General features: G+C 42.2%; 2 protein-coding genes across 11 annotated transcripts in view; one reads left to right on the forward strand and one right to left on the reverse strand.

Moving 5' to 3' along the window:
- LOC147008407 (uncharacterized) overlaps positions 1-18,901 on the forward strand; it is a 58,726-nt gene that overhangs the window by 28,140 nt on the left and 11,685 nt on the right. For 2 of the 4 annotated variants that reach the window (XM_085864901.1, XM_085864899.1), the window contains exons 2-6: positions 2,787-2,969; positions 3,089-3,201; positions 3,985-4,306; positions 4,444-4,687; positions 4,791-4,867. In XM_085864901.1, the coding sequence (XP_085721027.1) occupies positions 4,599-4,687; positions 4,791-4,867 (166 nt within the window). In that variant the 5' untranslated portion in view covers positions 2,787-2,969; positions 3,089-3,201; positions 3,985-4,306; positions 4,444-4,598. Of the gene's footprint in view, positions 1-1,379; positions 2,181-2,786; positions 2,970-3,088; positions 3,202-3,984; positions 4,307-4,443; positions 4,688-4,790; positions 4,868-18,722; positions 18,858-18,901 lie in introns of those variants that run through there. The other 2 variants (XM_085864900.1, XM_085864902.1) reach the window with 2 other exon arrangements.
- Positions 7,065-18,754, reverse strand: LOC147008409 (uncharacterized). Of its 7 annotated transcripts, none has more exons than XM_085864966.1 (11): positions 18,647-18,677; positions 18,418-18,508; positions 17,852-18,124; positions 15,505-15,601; positions 14,946-15,063; positions 14,632-14,770; positions 14,473-14,537; positions 12,682-12,758; positions 9,045-9,130; positions 8,639-8,737; positions 7,065-7,369 (listed from the first exon to the last, which is right to left on the reverse strand). In XM_085864966.1, exons 3-11 carry the CDS (start codon positions 17,938-17,940, stop codon positions 7,225-7,227), a joined length of 915 nt encoding a protein of 304 aa, XP_085721092.1. In that variant the 5' UTR covers positions 17,941-18,124; positions 18,418-18,508; positions 18,647-18,677; the 3' UTR covers positions 7,065-7,224. The 7 variants fall into 7 exon arrangements, with proteins under 7 accessions (XP_085721092.1, XP_085721098.1, XP_085721096.1 ...); XM_085864972.1 differs by having other exon boundaries at positions 15,505-15,621; positions 17,911-18,124; positions 18,647-18,675; XM_085864970.1 differs by lacking the exon at positions 17,852-18,124 and having other exon boundaries at positions 15,505-15,605; positions 18,647-18,754.

The raw sequence follows: 18,901 nt of genomic DNA on the forward strand, positions 1-18,901 counted from the left end.
TTGCTGGTAAACAAGTAAACAAACACGAATTAAGCTTTAAATTTTACATTTTCACACTTTCCTCAATTAAAAGAGGTTATAATTAACTATAAATTATTTAATTAGTCAGGTGGTCATGAGAATTCAAGTCCCTGACCCTCAGTGATGGGTGATGTTGTTAAACGTGTCCTTTATGATCCATCCATGAAGACCACACTCTGCACAGAGATAGCATCAGTGTTGCTACAGCAGTTACCTGGGTTATTTGGACACAATCCTGGACAGGTGACCACTCTGACACAGGATACTCAAACGGCTCAATCCTCCCAGCAAGCTGGTACATCACTTTGCCAACCTCAGAAGGATGACAAGCTGAGTCAACCCCACCTGGTATTAATTCAACAGCCAAGTGGGATTTGAACACAGGACCCAAGTCAACCAAGCCCACCACCCTAACCATTAAACCAACACCAGGTATACCTTTATGATATTTTACCAAAACAGATAAACAGAGTCGGTACAAACACACCTATCCCGTGACAATGGTTCCATAACAGTTCTTCCAGCAGGTCAAAGGTCGAGGTCACAGCTTCAGGTTAAAATTTCGTGAAAAATAATTTTGGGTCAAACTTTGACCTTGAACTTGTGACTTCCATCCATCGAGCAGAATGAATTAGTTTCCTGGTAAACTCTCACCAACTCTGCTTTACAAACAGTTGTGACGAAGTTCACCCTTCACATCTTTAAATGTAATATTGAACATATTTTGGACTTAAATAAGGTTGTTACAGGACGAGCTATAAACTCCCAACCTGGTGATGCACAGGGAAGGTGTTGCATCAGTGAGCATACCTTCCTCTGAAAGCAAAGGTAAGTATCTTGTCTTCTCATCCAGTGATTCATCGAGGACGTTAAAGATGCAACTGAAGTCTTCAAGAACAGGCCATTGTGTGTCGGTGCAGAGGCCCATAATCACAAGTAAATCTTCATCTGATTTGGTGTAAACGAGATTAAAGAAGAATCGAATGATGAATGAAGTGATGAGGTATAAAATGATGTCATACATGTACAAGAGGGAGGGAGGGTAACATGTCATGGATGGGATTTCCATTCACAATTCAATTCCGGCTCCGCTCCAGACATCGTGACATTCACTAAATCAATGAGTTCCTGTGTTAGTACACAGCACGGATCAGTACGGGAAACACAAGTTCTCGGTACGGAGTGAACGTCACGTACCGGGTCTGGACCCCTTGTCCTCGGGTGAACCGACCATGGACCCGCGGTCTTCAGGAGAACCTCCCGGGGATCCCGAGGTGTTCGCTCTGAGATCTCGGGTCATGGTGGACCGCACGTCGTGTCGGTGAAGGACGGTACGCTGTGGTAACCGAGTGAAGAGCGCGAGCTGTTTGGGGAAAAAGCGAACAGGGAGATCGCGGTGTCTGATTGGTTCCCGCCACATCACGTGTCCATGATTTAAAATAAATACAAAGATTGAACGTTTCGTTTTAACGGATTGTTTGTGTTTCAGATTGTGTTGTGAAAGTGGAAAATCGAGTCCGAGTTCGTCTATGATTATTTCCTCGACACGAAACAACGTTCTTTATTTTATGTTTTTGTATTTATCGACAATCTTCCCTCCATAACGGAGTTATATATGGGTATGTGGGTATGTAGGTGGGGATGTATCATCTACTCCTCCGGGAGGATTTGACCGAGGAAGCTGAAACTTTCAGGGATGAATGAGGGAACCCCGACATTGTGTCTGTGTAAGTTCCAATTGATTCCATCAAGTTTTGAGGAAAAGTTAATTCAGGACCCTTCGGGACCCCCATTCATGATGATAGAAGGAAAACCACGGGGTAACCTTCCCGGGTCAAATTACGGTCACGTGTGTCCGAGTGGTGCTCAGGTTTCTAACACCAGACGACGGTCTCCTTGGGTTCACCTGAGGCTGTCCCTTCGGGTGGGTGCCTGGAATGTCCTTTCCATAAGAGAGGATGATCACCTGTCTCTGTTATGGCAGATGAGCTTGAAATGGCGGACGGGCACGAAATGAAATGACGGACGAGTTTGAAAAGGCGGACAAGCTCGAAATGACAGACGAGCACGAAATATCCCAGAGGTATTTTGAAAGTTCCTTTGTTCTCATGATTGAGGATTTGCTGTGAAATTCACTACCCAGCAGTGGAAACCCACAGGTACGGCTGATTTTATTCTGAAATCATCAGAATCAATACAATTTAAACAGGTGGAGGTCAAGTAACCTGGTGTGTGATTTTGAAGGTGATTGGTTCCACCTGAGCTCATTGACAATTGCCGTTATAATGGGGGTGGGGGAGGGTGGTGGACACTTATCCAACCAAGATATTCTAGTTTTGTGTTTTTGATCAATTTTTTGAAAATTGTGTGGTTTGTTTTTCACATGGAAGTTGTGGGTTACGATGTGTAAATAAAGGTGTAAAAAGTCTGATTTAATCATCATCATCAGACTATAATTCACCGATTATGTCCACTATAGACTCCGAAACGGCTGAACGGATTGTCGCCACTTTCGGCATGCGGTTGCTCTGTGGTCTAATGTACATAATAGGTTATGTGAGATCGCGCCAGATGGACAGGTTTGGGAATTTTTGGCGATTTTCTAATTTTTAGATTCGTTTGCACGGCGACGTGTGACGTCACCGCTGAGGCGTCATGACGTCATGCCATCATCGGTCATTCGCTAACATCATTAACGTCTGTCGTCGACAGACCATCACCAAGCGATGCTGAGGAGTTGTTCTATCCCCCCCCTTCTCCCATAGGAGAGAGCGGTGCTGATTCTGGAGAGCCCTGCAAGCAGGACACGTACACCATTGTTGCCCCTGGTTATCGATGAACAGCCATTATACTCGTGCCGCCTGTGTGCGGGTTTGTGAGTGGAGATTCCCAGCAGGATCCTCAATCTGTCCCCACCGCCACTTGCCCATCGCCGCAGGACTTGGAAGGTGTGTTGGGGGAGAGGGGGGTGGTGACGTCAAGTCCATGATACACCTGCACGATGGATCGATTTCAGTGAAGGTTTGTGTTTGACTACATATCCCCACCCTCTCTCTTTCCTGTACAGACCGTGCGTCCGGAGGTGTGCGGTGGCCCCACGTGCTAGATGGTGTGCAATGGGTGCAACAGGCTGACCAGAAAATTGAGCGGTTCCGTCATCAACCGCTCTTCAAGGCCAAGGTGAGTCCAGCTTCCTGGAGAACTGCGCTACGCTACCATGTTAACTACCAACGTAGTCTTTCAATAACACGCGACCCACGTATGCGGTGGTTTTGACCAATTGTCGGTGCATGTCCGCACGCCGGCGGCCCATAACACGGGGTCTTTGGGGAGCCACTCCTCCAGCCAGATCTCGTTGCAAGGCCAGGCGATCCAGGTTGCAACACGAGGATGCAGAGTCGGCAGGATGTGAGAGGCGATTCGCTTGTAAAGGACTGATGCCTCCAACTCCTGCAGCACGGGACATGTTTCGTGCTGGAGCGGAGATGAAAGGATTCCGACGAGAGCCGCTCGTTTGCTGCGAGAGTCGATGAAGTCAGGAAGCCGCAGTTCGAGTTGACCTTCGATGCCGTGTGCTGTCATGACCTCTGACCTTTTATTTTTTAGACTCCTCCTGCTGAGTCCTTCTCAGTGGGTTTTGCTGAAGTTCATTTCGTTCCCAGTCATGGGTCTCGTGATTCGTCTGTTTCCTCCATCACCTGTTTACCTCCTTTCTGGATCCTCATCTTCGTTTCCTTTATCCCCATGAATCAGTCAGTTAAGTTTCCTTCTCTCCCCGTCCTTCGCCGAGTTCTTGTTCATCCACAACCTTTTTCACGAATCCACACTAAACACTCATCCACACCACAAACATGTTCAGCGTTTCCATCTCGTCTCGATGGCCACTTAACCCTCCCAGCAAATTGGAGGCAGCTCCGTGAGATCCGTCGCACAACCAATTAATTAATTGTTTTTCTCTCCCAGCTTTGTCTCCGACGATGGAACACTCTCTGATATGTCCGATGACATTCCCGACGAACGGATGGTTCACGTGATCCCGCAAGCCGATCAAATCAACGGGACACACTCGACAAAATGGACGAATCCATTTCTGAATTCCACAAGGAGACATCATGGGTTCTCGGTTTGACAACGTCCCATCGAGCACTTTCAAACCAGGATCCGTACTCGAACTCCCTGAGGATGGTTTTTGTGTGAAGAAGCGGGAGAACGGTACGAGAGCCATTGTCGTCCAACGAGGCCGTAATAAACGATGCCGGAGATGATATCGAGTCGAGCGAGACGGGTGAGACACGTTTAATTCAATTATTAATATTCAAAGCTGTCACGTGGTGTGTGTTCATGGGAGATAAAATCAACATGTTCTGTTTCCTTTTTTTTAAATCCACGGCTCATTTGAAAACTCAAACTCTGTCATTGAAGATGAAGAGTTGGTGGATGAGGTGGAACGTCAAGCTCTGACCGACCATCATCACCGAGTGAAGGGAATTAATGAATTTGTTTGAGGATTTCAAATCTCAAACGGTTCGTCAGCACTTTCACGATGACGTGATGGATTGCTTCGAGGAACTGCCAAGATGAACCCAATCGAGCCCTTTGGTGTGGACCTGAAAAGGTGTGGAGCCATGCTGAAAAAGCGTCGTCTCGGAGATGGTGGTTCAAACAGGTATGTGGAAGGTAAGAGTTCTGCCTCGTTAAACGATAGCTCGATTAAGATACAACGCAGCCAATAAATGTCTCCTGTAACCACTTGTTTGTTTTATTTTCAGCGTTAAACAATGGAACGACACGGTGAGACGGAAACTTGCAGGTCGAGCCGTTACCATCGATCACACCTCGGCACCAGGTAAATGCTTTCTCAGGAATCTTGCGTGTACCCCGGGGGACAATGCCATCCCCCCACCTACCCCCGTCACCTCCCCTCCCACCTAGGCTGTCTGCCATTAAATACTTGTATGTCAAGCCTGATGTTGGCTTAACGGTTGAGCTGGCTGTCCTGACATCATAGTGTCTTGAATTTGAGCCCCTGTTGGGTGCCGTTAAAATAACACCAGGTATGAAATAACACACACTCGGATGGTCTTCCTTCCGAGGTCGGTGACATGAGTAACAGCGTACTGGTAACAGGGGCACTGCGTGCTTCCAGAAATTATGCAACCAGCAGCCATAGCAGTTTATAAATACCTTGGATGTGTGTGTGTGTGTGTGTGTGTGTGTGTGTGTGTGTGTGTGTGTGTGTGTGTGTGTGTGTGTGTGTGTGTGTGTGTGTGCGTGCGCGCGCGCGCGCTGTGTTTGCAGAATTAGTCTGTGTCGAGGAGTTGAACGGACCAAGAACGCAACATGGGTGAAACAGCAGAACTTTCACAAAAAAAGGAAAACACGGAAGTCAAGGACTCCTGAATGGGGGGGGGGGTCCAGGGGTATGACCCCCTGAAAAGTTTGAAAATTTGATGTGAAAATATTCATTCTGGGCCTGATCTTGTCCAAATCGTAACCACACAAAATGGAAATGAAAGGGAGATTTGGGAAAGGATTTATTTATTTTAAAATGCCTGTTAAAAAAATAATAAAAAAATATATACAAGGGACCTGACCGTAACATGGCTTCAGCATGCTGAATCAGCTCCTGTGGAGACAGCAGCAGCAGCACTGAGCTGCAGAACCTCAACAGGTTGCAGGTAGCCAAGCCAAGCAGCGGCAGCCAATCAATGAGGTGAAGCGCTTCCAGGATATGCGCTCAACCGGTGCAAGTGAAGCGTACTGGGGGATCCTGGGATTTCCCATGAGAGAGCACCACTACCCTCCAGGACTTCAACTCCCTGTGCACTTGGAGAACCAGCAGGTGGTGACCTTCCCTGAAGGTGGTGCTCGCCAAGCCGCAGAGCAGCCACCACGCCGCACTGCACTGACAGCATTCTTTGAATACAATGCACAGAACCCAAACTGCCCAAAAGCAAATAACCTGCGCTGTGTAATTTTGTGTAATGTCACTGTGCATCCTGGGGATGAGATTTTGACGTGCGCACAATAAATGGTCACACCTGTGAGAGCTACCAAGAGACGTGTCACCAGCTTGGATTACTACAAGATGATGGAGAGTGGGGGCTGGCCCTGCAGGATGTAGCATCAATGCACCGGTGCCCCCAAATCAGGGAGCTTTTTGTTACACTGCTGTGTTTTCTGCCACCACCACCTCCTCTACCGTAAGCCAGGCCATGACACTGATACTGCTGAGAAACCTCAAACCTCATGAAGGCCTGTGAAATGGTGCAAGGCTCCTGCTTCGTGCCGTTCATCATGGGCACCCATTGGAAGCAGACATAACAGGTGCTGACAATGCTGGTCCTATTGTGTACGTCCCACGCATTGCACCGGCACCAAGTGAAGGCGACTACGCGTTTTCATGGAGACACCGGTAGTTCCCCATTCGGGTGGCTTTTTTGCAATGGCAATCAACAAAGCCCAACCACAGACACTCAAGAAGTTGGGTGTGTGGTTGGAAGATTCAGACGTTACACGTGGCCAGCTCTATCTGGCAGCATCAAGACTTGGCCACCCAGACCAGCTGTGCTTGGCGACAAAGCAGGCACAGCATGCTGTGATACCACAAGGAATGTGGGATATACGGAAGTGCTGTGATGTTGTAAAACTGACGTGAGAATATTTGTGATTAAATAAAAGAAAAAAAGATCAATTTTATTTTTTCAATGAAAAGGCCCTTTTGGGCTGCCTTGCGACCATGAGAGCAGCTTTCAGTGGTTTGTACATTTTTTATAGATATACCTAATGTTGGTTGGAGTGGTGAGCTTGGGATCCCAGGATCCTGAGTTGAAATACCACTCACCTGTTGAATTAATACCAGGTGGGGTTGACTCTGCCTGTCATCCTTCTGAGGTCGGCAAAATGAGTGCCAGCTTGCTGGTATCCTGTGTCGGAGTGGCGACGCGTCCAGGATTGTACCCGATAGCCAAGGAGACTGCTTCGGCAGCATCAATGATCCACACAGAGTATGGCCCCGACGGATGGATTCACACAAAATGGACTTTCACAAAATGGATGTTTTTATTAACATTTACGCAAAATGGACTTCAACAACTGCACAAAATGGATTTGAACAACTGGATTGTGCACGTCACGCTCTCTGACGTGCTAAAACTGTGTGACGTGTCGAAATTTCCCGAACGACCACGAGCAGGAACATTTTCATGAACGCTTGGATGTTCTCATTCTCACAGAGGGAAGGCCTGACCCGGAATCACCAAGTAAGGGGTGGAAATCATCAATGTCGTCCATCGGCTCAGGCGGATGCTTTCTCTTTCCTGGGTAATTGTTTCCATAAAAGGAATAACTGCGTGAGGACAAAAAAAGAGAGAAGTTACAACACAACAACCGAAGAACGTTCCTTTAATCCAAATTTTTTTAACTCCGTCCGTCCCGTCACATCAAGCCAAGTTCCGGTTCTATCGGTTGGGTCATCCATCGATGGAAGGTCATCACGTTAAATACAAAGTGAAATACCAAGTGAAAGCAAAGTCAGGGTCCTCCCGCAGGTTCATTTGTTGAAGTGGAGGCAAGACTGGGTGGGTGAGAGGAGAGACAGTGACAAGAACCCTGTATCGGAACTGTGCACGAACTTGCCTACTTTCATGCCGGAGTCATGAAACCTTGTCTGCTGGAGCTATGAGTTCTGAGTCCTCAATGAGTTTCATTGTGATAATAGTTGAGATTACGGAACACAGCGAATTGGCAAAAAATATTCAAAATTCCCCCCCAAAAAACGTTCTTTTTCTTCCACAACCCGGTGGTGCCTTGTTAAGTGTGTGCATCATGTTCATCCTCTGTCCCTTCCGTCTCTTCAAATGGCAGCACAGCCGACTCCGCTCGTTCGTTCTTCACTCGCACGTTACATTCGTTCTTTGTGTCCTTTATGACGTCCTTATAAACAGTAAGTTTCCTGTTTGACCGCCAGGCACAGACAGGGTAAACTGAAGCATCTCACTCCTCTCCGTTGCCATGCGATCGGGACGGATTCAGAGCCGAAGTTGAGCTCAACGACAAACTTATCTTTCTCTTCACGTTCCGATTTGTTCTCAAGATATAACATTCGATTTGAATAAAGTTGTTCCTCAATCACAAACTCATAAGATTGACGGACGGACGTGAACCAATTGCTGAACCACACTTTTCGCTTTGCGTGCGCGGAGGTGATAACAACACTCATGGTAATTATATTAATGTTATCACAAAACAATATTAATACTAACAATTGCCCCTCTGTCCAAGGGGTTTTCCCTCCTTAGACAAACGCCATGTTAATGTGTATGAATAGCTTATTGTGGCGTTTCATGGGAAGCCTACCGGAAGTTAAAATACCATAAACCACAAACAGGTATGATTACCTTTTTAAGCAGTCGTTACTGTTGTTTAACGATAAACTGAAAGGGAGAAAATCCGACCTTCTTGCTTTCCTCATATCCCACAGACTGACGGAGCCGAGCCGAGATCTACTGTAATGTATATACCCCAGAGAGGACAACAACATGACCTTTCCTGCCGCTCCCTACGGGAGTGGGTGTACTCGTACAAAAAAAGCAAGAGCGACAAAGAAAAAAAACACCTTGGCAAAGAAGTTGGTTGTTTCGTGTTCTTGTCAAGCGTAATGGCCGTCATGAGTTGAAGCAGACGGGTCGTGCTGTCATACAGCTTTGCCTTGTTCCTGTAAACAAGGAAAACGTGAAGATAATCCAACATGGAAGTTATAAAACATCGCTTCGCCGGACTATGGAGAGAGAGCTGTTCCCAATACGAAGGTTTTCCGGATTACTGGAAACACTTAAATAAATAATATACACAGAACTCAAATCACAACTCTGACGTGGAAGATTGTGATTCACCCAGTGAGGAAAACTCGTGTTGGTAACTTATTTACTCAGTTGTATTTAGAAGTATTTCTTTTTGTCGATGTATTTAAAAAAAAACCTCAAAACAAACTGAAATGTGGAATGTGATGAAAGGCAGCTTACGTCGGCGATGGTACCCAAGGAGGCACGAAAGGGGTATTCACTGAGTTCCACACAGAATCATCGATGGCAGGCTCCATGGGAAACACCTGTGGAGTATGAGAGTTTGTTAAATTCCACATCAACAACACACCTTGACAGCACTCAACACCTTCGCAGCAAGAGCTGGAGTGGTGCGTGGGTTCGTAAATCCAAACAGTTAAGAGGTGAAGTGTGGACATTACATACTGTGAATGGATATTATCAAAGGAGGTGTAAACCGTCCCTCCCTTTAACCTGGGGGACTGAGAATTCGTTTGTCGCTTTCCACTGGGTGAAATCGGCCCAAAATTTCAGAAATAAATCCTTTGTAAATCGAGATGACATGTTCCATGTTTCAGCAACGTCCATTTCTGCATTCTTGAGTTTTCAACAAAAACTCGAAATCAACGTTGGTGTCTGTCAGTCTGTCCGTCCGTCCGAAATGTGTCGGCGCTCATATCTCAAAGGTTATACATTGAAACGAACTGACACTTGGAATATACATTGGACAATACGTCTAATTAATGGCTTTTCGAACAAATTCCATCTAAATGCCATAGTTGTTGCACTTTTGCGAGTTTATGTTCATGGGGGTGAACCCCATAAACTTAGACGGAGAAAAAGTTTGACTGCAGTAGTTAAGGAGTCAAACGCAAGGGCTCATAACTTATGAACTGTTGGATGAAAGATCGTGAAGTTTTGAATGTGAGTCGAGGGACACTTGCTGAGACTTTGAAGTTCCCCGCAGCTGCATCATCAGGGACACCGGAAGAAATATCCGTTTTTCAGGGGCTCTAATTGTCGGAGAAAACTGCCTGAAACATAGAATAGCGGACGTGATGCAGAGAAACCGTTCCATCCTCGGGGAAAATGCCAGCGGCATAGACAAGGCTCCTTTATATGGTACGTGCCATGCAGCAAACAATGGAAAATAATTGATTGTTGTGTCGCTTGGAGAAAATGGCAAACAATAGAAAATAAGGGATTATTCCATGGCTTGTGGAGAATTCCAGGCAATAGGAAAGAAGGGATTAATCCACAGCTTGTGGAAAATGGCAAACAATAGAAAAGAAGGGATTGTTGTGTGCAGCTTGGAGAAAATGGCAAACAATAGAAAAGAAGGGATTATTCTATGGCTTGTGGAGAATTCCAGACAATTGGAAAGAAGGGATTGTTGTGTTGCTTGGAGAAAATGGCAAACAATAGAAAAGAAGGGATTATTCCACGGCTTGTGGAGAATTCCAGACAACAGAAAATAAGGGATTAGTCCACAGCTTGTGGAAAATGGCAAACAATAGAAAATAAGGAATTATTGAATATATAACTTGTGGAAAATTCTGAACAGAAAAGAAGGGATGATTGTATATATCACTTGTGGAAAATTCCGATCCGATAAGAAGGGATTATTGTTTTTTTAGCTTGTGGAAAATTCCGAACCAAAAAGAAGGGATTATTGGATATTTAGCTTGTGGAAAATTCTGAACAGAAAAGAAGGGATTATTGTATATAAAGCTCGTGGAAAATTCAAACCTCAAAGAAGGGATTGTTGTTTTTTTCGCTTGTGGAAAATTCCGAACCGAAAAAAGGGATTATTTTATATTTGGCTTGTGGAAAATTCCGAACCGAAAAGAAGGGATTATTTTTTTTTTAGGTTGTGGAAAATTCCGAACCAAAAAGAAGGGATTATTGTATAAATAGCTTGTGGAAAATTCCGAACCGAAAAAAAGGGATTATTTTATATTTAGCTTGTGGAAAATTCCGAACCGAAAAGAAGGGATTATTTTTTTTTAGGTTGTGGAAAATTCTGAACCAAAAAGAAGGGATTATTGTATATATAGCTTGTGGAAAATTCCGAAACGAAAAGAAGGGATTATTTTTTTTTAGGTTGTGGAAAATTGCGAACCAAAAAGAAGGGATTATTGTATATATAGCTTGTGGAAAATTCCGAACCGAAAAGAAGGGATTTTTTTTTTTAGGTTGTGGAAAATTGCGAACCAAAAAGAAGGGATTATTGGAAATATAGCTTGTGGAAAATTCCGAACCGAAAAGAAGGGATTATTTTATATTTAGCTTGTGGAAAATTCGGAACTGAAAAGAAGGGATTATTGTATATATAGCTTGTGGAAAATTCCGAACCGTAAAGAAGGGATTATTGTTTTTTTCACTTGTGGAAAATTCCGAACCGAAAAAAAGGGATTATTTTATATTTAGCTTGTGGAAAATTCGTAACCGAAAAAAAGGGATTATTGTATATATAGCTTGCGGAAAATTCTGAACATAAAAGAAGGGAATATTTTTTTTTAGGTTGTGGAAAATTCCGAACCAAAAAGAAGGGATTATTGTATATATAGCTTGTGGAAAATTCCGAACCGAAACGAAGGGATTATTGTATATATAGCTTGTGGAAAATTCCAGACAAAAGAAAAGAAGGGATTATTTTATATATAGCTTGTGGAAAATTCCGAACCTAAAAGAAGGGATTGTTGTTTTTTTCGCTTGTGGAAAATTCCGAACCGAAAAAAAGAGATTATTTTATACTTAGCTTGTGGAAAATTCCGAACCAAAAAGAAGGGATTATTGCATAGAAAGCTTGTGGAAAATTCCGAACCGATAAGAAGGGATTATTGTTTTTTAAGCTTGTGGAAAATTGCGAACCGAAAAGGAGGGATTATTGTTTTTTTAGCTTGTGGAAAATTCCGAACCGAAAAAAAGGGATTATTTTAAATTTAAATTTATTTAAAATTTAAATTAAATAAATAAAAATCAGGGATTGTTGTATAGCTTGGGGAAAATTCCAAATAGAAAATGGATTATTCCACGGCTTGTGGAAAATTCCAGACAATAGAAAAGAAGGGATTATTGTTTAGCTTGTGGAAAATTCCAAATAGAAAAGGGATTATTCCATGGCTTGTGGAAAATTCCAAACAATAGAAAAGAAGGAATTATTGTATTGCTTGGGGAAAATGCCAAATAGAAAAGGGATTATTCCACGGCTTGTGGAAAATTCCAGACAACAGAAAATAAGGGATTATTCCACGGCTTGTGGAAAATTCCAGACAATAGAAAAGAAGGGATTGCTCCATGGCCTGTGGAAAATTCCACACAATAGAAAAGAAGGGATTATTCCAAGGCTTGTGGAAAATTCCAGACAATAGAAAAGAAGGGATTATTCCAAGGCTTGTGGAAAATTCCAGACAATAGAAAACAAGGGATTACTCCATGGCTTGTGGAAAATTCCAGACAATAGAAAAGTGGGGATTATTCCATGGCTTGTGGAAAATTCCAGACAATAGAAAAGAGATTGCTCCATGGCTTATGAAAAATTCCAGACAATAGAAAAGACGGGATTGCTCCATGGCTTGTGTAAAATTCCAGACAATAGTAAAGAAGACACATTCAAAAAAATATCATGTTCGTGCTGTACTACCCTTGTGGTTTGAGGATGAACCAAGTAATGCTCTCGAGAAGTTGATATAAAGGGGCTCCCCACATATATAGGTTAAAACCCATCATTAGGTGTTTTTTTTGTTCCTTGAAAATGAAAACACAAAAGATAATGTGCACGTGAACGCGATTCCTTTGTTTAAAACATTGACGCTCCTTTATATGAACGAATTACCGTTTGTTGTTCCACTTGTGGATGAACCAACTCCTTCTTCCTTTCATCACGCAGGTATGCAATGCCCATTTGAAGGTCTGCAGGAGATGAAGAAAATTAAACTGAGATTGCTATAACCGATTACGTGGAATAATAATAATTTTTTCATCACTTGTGCTTTGTTTTCATCTGAATGAGCAAAACCGAACATCAATTGAGCTTTGACATCGACTAACCTAACTCTTTACATCTTAGCATTCCCTAATTTCTTGCTTGTTCAAGTTTTCTGATGATGGCCAGCACTGATTTGTTGAAAAATTGAGAGAAATTTTAAAATTCTGAATTGTGGTATTGGCGGTAGTAGCTCAGTGGACCAGCAGAGTGGCCAACATGATGTTGCAGAGAGAGTTCTTTTTCACCAAAAATACCCTGTAACGATCATTACCATCATCAACCATTGTGGCAGAACCTTCCGTAACAGCCGTGACTCCGAATGAACATCCGAACCAAGTAATCTTAGAAGAAGCATCACGTACTTGCACGAATCAAATAAAAAGTGTTGTCACAAATTAAGAAAGATCTCGTCACCCCGCTCAAGTACCTGTCTCAGCCCCACCTCCATCGCCCTACCTACTAGATCCTTGAGTTTCCCTACGATCAAATGCCTCATGTAATTTCTTCGCAGCAACGTGAGCATGACGTCATGAATCACCATCAATATCAAGCAAACGTCTGGCCCTGTTGTCTCTTATCCTTGCTCATGAGTCCATCAATATTGACGTTAGGTTGTCCCAAGGAATGTCGTCATCAATAAACAACTTGCCAATAGCTGCAAGAAGCGTCTGACTGTCAACTTTGTTGACATCAACAGACTCAAAGCGATGCAAGACAACCTTCTGTTGATCAGGACAGAAGTAACTGACAATGACGACGAGTCCACGGTGGGTGATTGAACTGATTGCTTAATTTGTGTTCAAGGCAAATTAGTTATGCCGCATTGCACTTACTAGCTTATCTTGTGCTGTGTGCGTTCGTCTGCATTTGGAAATAAATTTCACAAACTGGGTTATTAGTTTTGGCAAGTACATGAGTCGTTTAATAAGAATCTGATGTTCTCTCAATGAACAGCTCATCAAGAGCACACTTGTCATGAGGCAGAGCTTTTGTGTGAGCAATAGGTTTAGGCACTTGGGAAAAGGAAAATGAGTTTTCCGCAGTGAAGGACAAGACCATGTTCTCTGTATTCTGAACCTTGTTCGCTCGTGTGTTCCTGGTTTCAGAATTGCTTCATGTGTCGGATTTTTTGTGGACTGGCCTTCAGTTCTGGATCAGGTTGCTGGGTCAATCTGAACAATTTCTGCTGACTTGAAACAAATCCATCACAATGTGACGTGTCAACGTCGTAAGTGAGCAATGTTTTTAGGCCTTAAAACGGGGATTCTTAAAATTTGAAGGCAGGTCTACATCGGCAGTGGAATGACAAACGTTTCCGTGGGAACCATGACATTAAGCTCCTAATTCTGTTTATTCTTTCTCGATCCCAGAAAGAGGGGTTTTAAAACAGCCGCAAGAGCTCGTGCGGTATTTCATTTTTCCTTCTCGAGGAGGTTCCATCGCCAAGGATTTTTACCTCCATCACCGAAGATGGACGAGGGTCATGCTTCAATCCCTGTTTGTTTGTGTGTGAGCAGAATATCTCACAAAGTTCTGAACGGATACGGACAAAACTTGGTGGACAGGTTGGGTTTATGACAAGGAAGAATCACTGTCTTCAAGTAATGATGATGATGATGATATCATGATGATGCTCACAATGTTGCTTCAAGACCGATGGATGGATTTTCTCAACTCCGTCATTTCCTCCCAAACTGTGAGAACTGCAGGAGAAACGGACAAAGGATTACTACACCACAGCTGAAGAGCATGCTCTGTTCACTCCAACCGATTGAAGCAAATTGAAAGGAAGCTTACGTGCTTGTTGGTGCCCCAGGAGGCACATAAGTATTTTTTGAAGACCACAGAGAGAAATGGTCGGAAGGGTCCATGGCAAAACAGCTGTGCAGATGAATAGGCTGTAACTGTGGAAGTCTCAACACCTCTGCAGAACGAGCTGGTGTGGAACAAGGGTTCATGGATGCTGACAGTTATTCGGTGATATGTGAACAATACACACATATATATATATATATATATATATATATATATATATATATATATATATATATATATATATATATGCATGGATATTACAAAGTCATTATCCGAGAGCTCGATGGTATATTTACCTCCAACACCTGATGTTTTAACCTGTGTTTGTCGACCTAGGAACAGGATATCTCGAAAAGTTACGGACGAAACTTGGTGGACGTGGCGGGTTTGTGACAAGGACGAATTGGTTCGATTCTGTTGAAGATTCGAATCCGGACACTAATTTTTTTTGAATGATTCTTTACCGTTGAGAGATGGGGCCAAAAAACGATAAATAGCACATCTCAAAATGTTGTGGATCAGTTATGACAAAACGTTGTGGACGAGTTATGACAAAACCAGGTGGATGAGTTATGACAAAACGTTGTGGACGAGTTATGACAAAGCTAGGTGGATGAGTTTGGTAGGTGACAAGAACAAGCCGATTAAAGTCTAATTCACGTCCTAATCCAGATCCGGCCTATCAGTGGGATGCAAAACCTAAACTGTTCAGCCTGGCGGAGGTACGCGCTCCACCGAGTAAGGCTCAGGGGGAACTTATTCGAACTGAAGTCAAAAATTAATTAACAAAACCGTTGTAAGGAAAAATATTTTGGAGAAGTAAAAATGATGTTTGCTCATAAAAGTGAAGCTTACCTCCACCAAATGTCGGTTTGAGTCCAGTTTGTCGGTGTCACGGTCACCATTGGGTCCCAGTCGAGAATTTGGCGGGAAATGCACGACGTGGTCCGATCTGACTGACAATTCCGAAATCTCCCCATTACAGATAGATGTGTATATAATTACATTATAGAAGTCTACACATTATACATAGATGTGTATATAATTACATTATAGAAGTCTACACATTATACATAGATATGTATATAATTACATTATAGAAGTCTACACATTATAGATAGATGTGTGTCGAATTACATTCTAGAAATCCACACATTATAGAGAGATGTGTATAGAATTACATTTTAGAAATCTACACATTATAGATAGATGTGTATGGAATTACATTATAGAAATCTACACATTATAGATAGATGTGTATGGAATTACATTCTAGAAATCCACACATTATTGATAGATGTGTATAGAATCACATTATAGAAATCCACACATTATAGATTGATGGGTATAGAATTACATGATAGAAATGTACACATTATAGATATGTGTATGGAATTCCATTATAGAAATTTAAAAATTATAGATAGATGTGTATAGAATTACATCAAAGAAATCTACACATGATAGAGAGATGTGTATCGAATTACATTCTAGAAATCCACACATTATTGATAGATGTGTATAGAATCACATTATAGAAATCCACACATTATAGATTGATGTGTATAGAATTACATGATAGAAATGTACACATTATAGATATGTGTATGGAATTCCATTATAGAAATTTAAAAATTATAGATAGATGTGTAGAGAATTACATCAAAGAAATCTACACATGATAGAGAGATGTGTAGAGAATTACATAAAAGAAATCTAAACATTATAGATGGATGTGTATGGAATTACATGATAGAAATCTACACGTTATAGATTGATGTGTATAGAATTGCATTATAGAAATCTACAAATTATAGATAGATGTGTAGAGAATTACATAAAAGAAATCTCCACATTATAGATAGATGTGTATGGAATTACATTATAGAAATCTACACATTATAGACAGATGTGCATAGAATTACATTATAGAAATCTACACATTATAGATAGATGTGTATGGAATTACATTATAGAAATCTACACATTATAGACAGATGTGCATAGAATTACATTATAGAAATCGACACATTATCGATAGATGTGTATGGAATTACATCATAGAAATCTACACATTATAGACAGATGTGTATGGAATTACATCATAGAAATCTACACATTATAGAGAGATGTGTATAGAATTACGTTATAGAAATCTACACATTATAGATGGATGTGTATAGAATTACATTATAGAAATCTAAACATTATAGATAGATGTGTATAGAATTACATGATAGAAATCTACACATTATAGATAGATGTGTATGGAATTACATTATAGAAATCTAAACATTATAGATAGATGTGTATAGAATTACATGATAGAAATCTACACATTATAGAATGAATGACAGATTCCAGCAATCTGTGTATGTGTGTGTATGTGTGTGTGGGTGTATGTGTATGTGTGTGTATGTGTGTAGGTGTATGTGTGTGTGTGTGGGTGTGTGTGTGCATGTGTGTATGTGTGTGTATGTGTGGGTGTATGTGTGTGTGTGTGTGTATGTGTGTGTGTGTGGGTGTATGTGTGTGTAGGTGCATGTGTGTGTGTGTGCATGTGTGTGTGTATGTGTGCGTAAGTGTGTATGTGTGTGTGTATGAGTGTGTGTGTATGTGTGTGTGTGTGACCGCTGTTTCTCGACCACTGGCCGATCTAATTGAAACTTGCCAGGTATATTGCTGGGGCCCTGTGGATGTGTCTTTTCAAGGTTTGATATTAATCAGACAAGTGGTTCCCAAGTTATGGCCATTTATTTACCAAACCAATGACAGGACACGGTGCTAAACGTCACAATTCTTCTTCGTTTTATATGACGTCACAATTGACGCTGGGGACCTGAGTATATGCCTTTTCAAGGTTTGATATCGTTCTTCTTCATCCGTTTCAGCTGTTTCCCAAGTGATGGCCATTTATTTACCAACCCAATGACAGGACACGGTGATATGACGTCACAATTAACGTCGTTTTTTGGGGTTTTGGCACGTTCGTGTCCGCACTGGTATAACAAAACAACACACAAGCCACAACATATATATATATATATATATATATATATATATATATATATATATATATATATATATATATATATATATATATATATATGTTTGTCCATAAACCCTGACAGAAAATACATCAGAAAATAAAGGTCTCAAGCCTTATTAAACTTGAATTAAATAAAACGCGATATTTACACACATGTACACGTCAAACCAAAGGGAAAACATGTTGTTAATCGTCTCCTCGACTAAACGTGCATTAAAATGTCGACGAAATCCAAGGAGCATGGTTCCACAAACCACGATGACGTGGTAAGCAGAACACCACACCGTGAATTCAAAATGGCGGTGGACGCACTCTTCTTCTTCTCTTTATTCTTCTCCTTATTCTTCTTATTCTCTCTTCTCTTTATTCTTCTTCTTCTTATTCATCAGTTTTCATCAACTTCTTCTTCATCAATCATTCAATTTCCTGTAAAACGGTATCGATTTCAAATTTCATCAAACTGTATCGTTGATATACATTTTAATTTCACACATTCAGGTGTTTTCACACTTTTTGACTTCGTGGGGCCCGAAATCTTTTGTTGGGAGGAAAAAAAAACGGGAGATGGCTTCCTCTTCTTCTTCTTCTTCTTCTTCATCACAAATCACGTGGGATTAATTTAAAGTGATTCTTGTCCGTTGAGACGAGCAGTACACCACGCACTCACAAACCACGGGGACACTGACCACGCCGGTCTTTCACGAACCGGTCGGCCAAACCTTCGCGATAGACACCGTGGGGGCTCTTTAAGGTGCACCGACGGATGCCGGCACGCAGGACGGCCGGCTTAACATCCATCCGAGGGACAGCCTGTAAAACACCAGGATGGCGGTTTATAGCTGGGTCGGGATTCGAGCCCGGGCTTCCTCGAGGCCATCCTGCCAGCACGGATTACATCAATGTGTGTTTGTATCAAATTTATTTATTTATTTAAGAATAATGACAAACCCGATCGAGCTGTGACGCTCCTTGGCAGGTCAGGTGGCGAATCTGCCGCCGAGAAAGCGTGACTCATCAAGGCTCTTGATCACGTAATTGATGACGAATCTGCCGCCGAGAAAGCGTGACTCATCAAGGGCTCTTGATCACGTGATTCGATGAGGTTCCTCATGAAGCGGGTTCATGGTCGGTTCACCCGAGGATGAGGAGTTCGGACCCGGTACGTGACGTCACTCCGAACCCGCATCTTGTGCTTCCTGTAAG

Source organism: Eptatretus burgeri, chromosome 19, assembly GCF_056783735.1.
Source record: "Eptatretus burgeri isolate ZD-2024b chromosome 19, Ebu_testis_v1, whole genome shotgun sequence".
NCBI classification, from domain to species: domain Eukaryota; kingdom Metazoa; phylum Chordata; class Myxini; order Myxiniformes; family Myxinidae; genus Eptatretus; species Eptatretus burgeri.

What these genes read in the sequence shown, in the direction of transcription:
- LOC147008409 (XM_085864966.1), bottom strand. Translation starts at nt 17,940, where the DNA reads ATGCTCCTTGGATTTCGTCGACATTTTAATGCACGTTTAGTCGAGGAG. An exon ending in CTTTGGTTTGACGTGTACAT is followed by an intron (nt 15,602 to 17,851) that starts GTGTGTAAATAT and finishes ATTGTCAGTCAG; the next exon opens with ATCGGACCACGTCGTGCATT. An exon ending in CACAAGTGGAACAACAAACG is followed by an intron (nt 9,131 to 12,681) that starts GTAATTCGTTCA and finishes CATACTCCACAG; the next exon opens with GTGTTTCCCATGGAGCCTGC.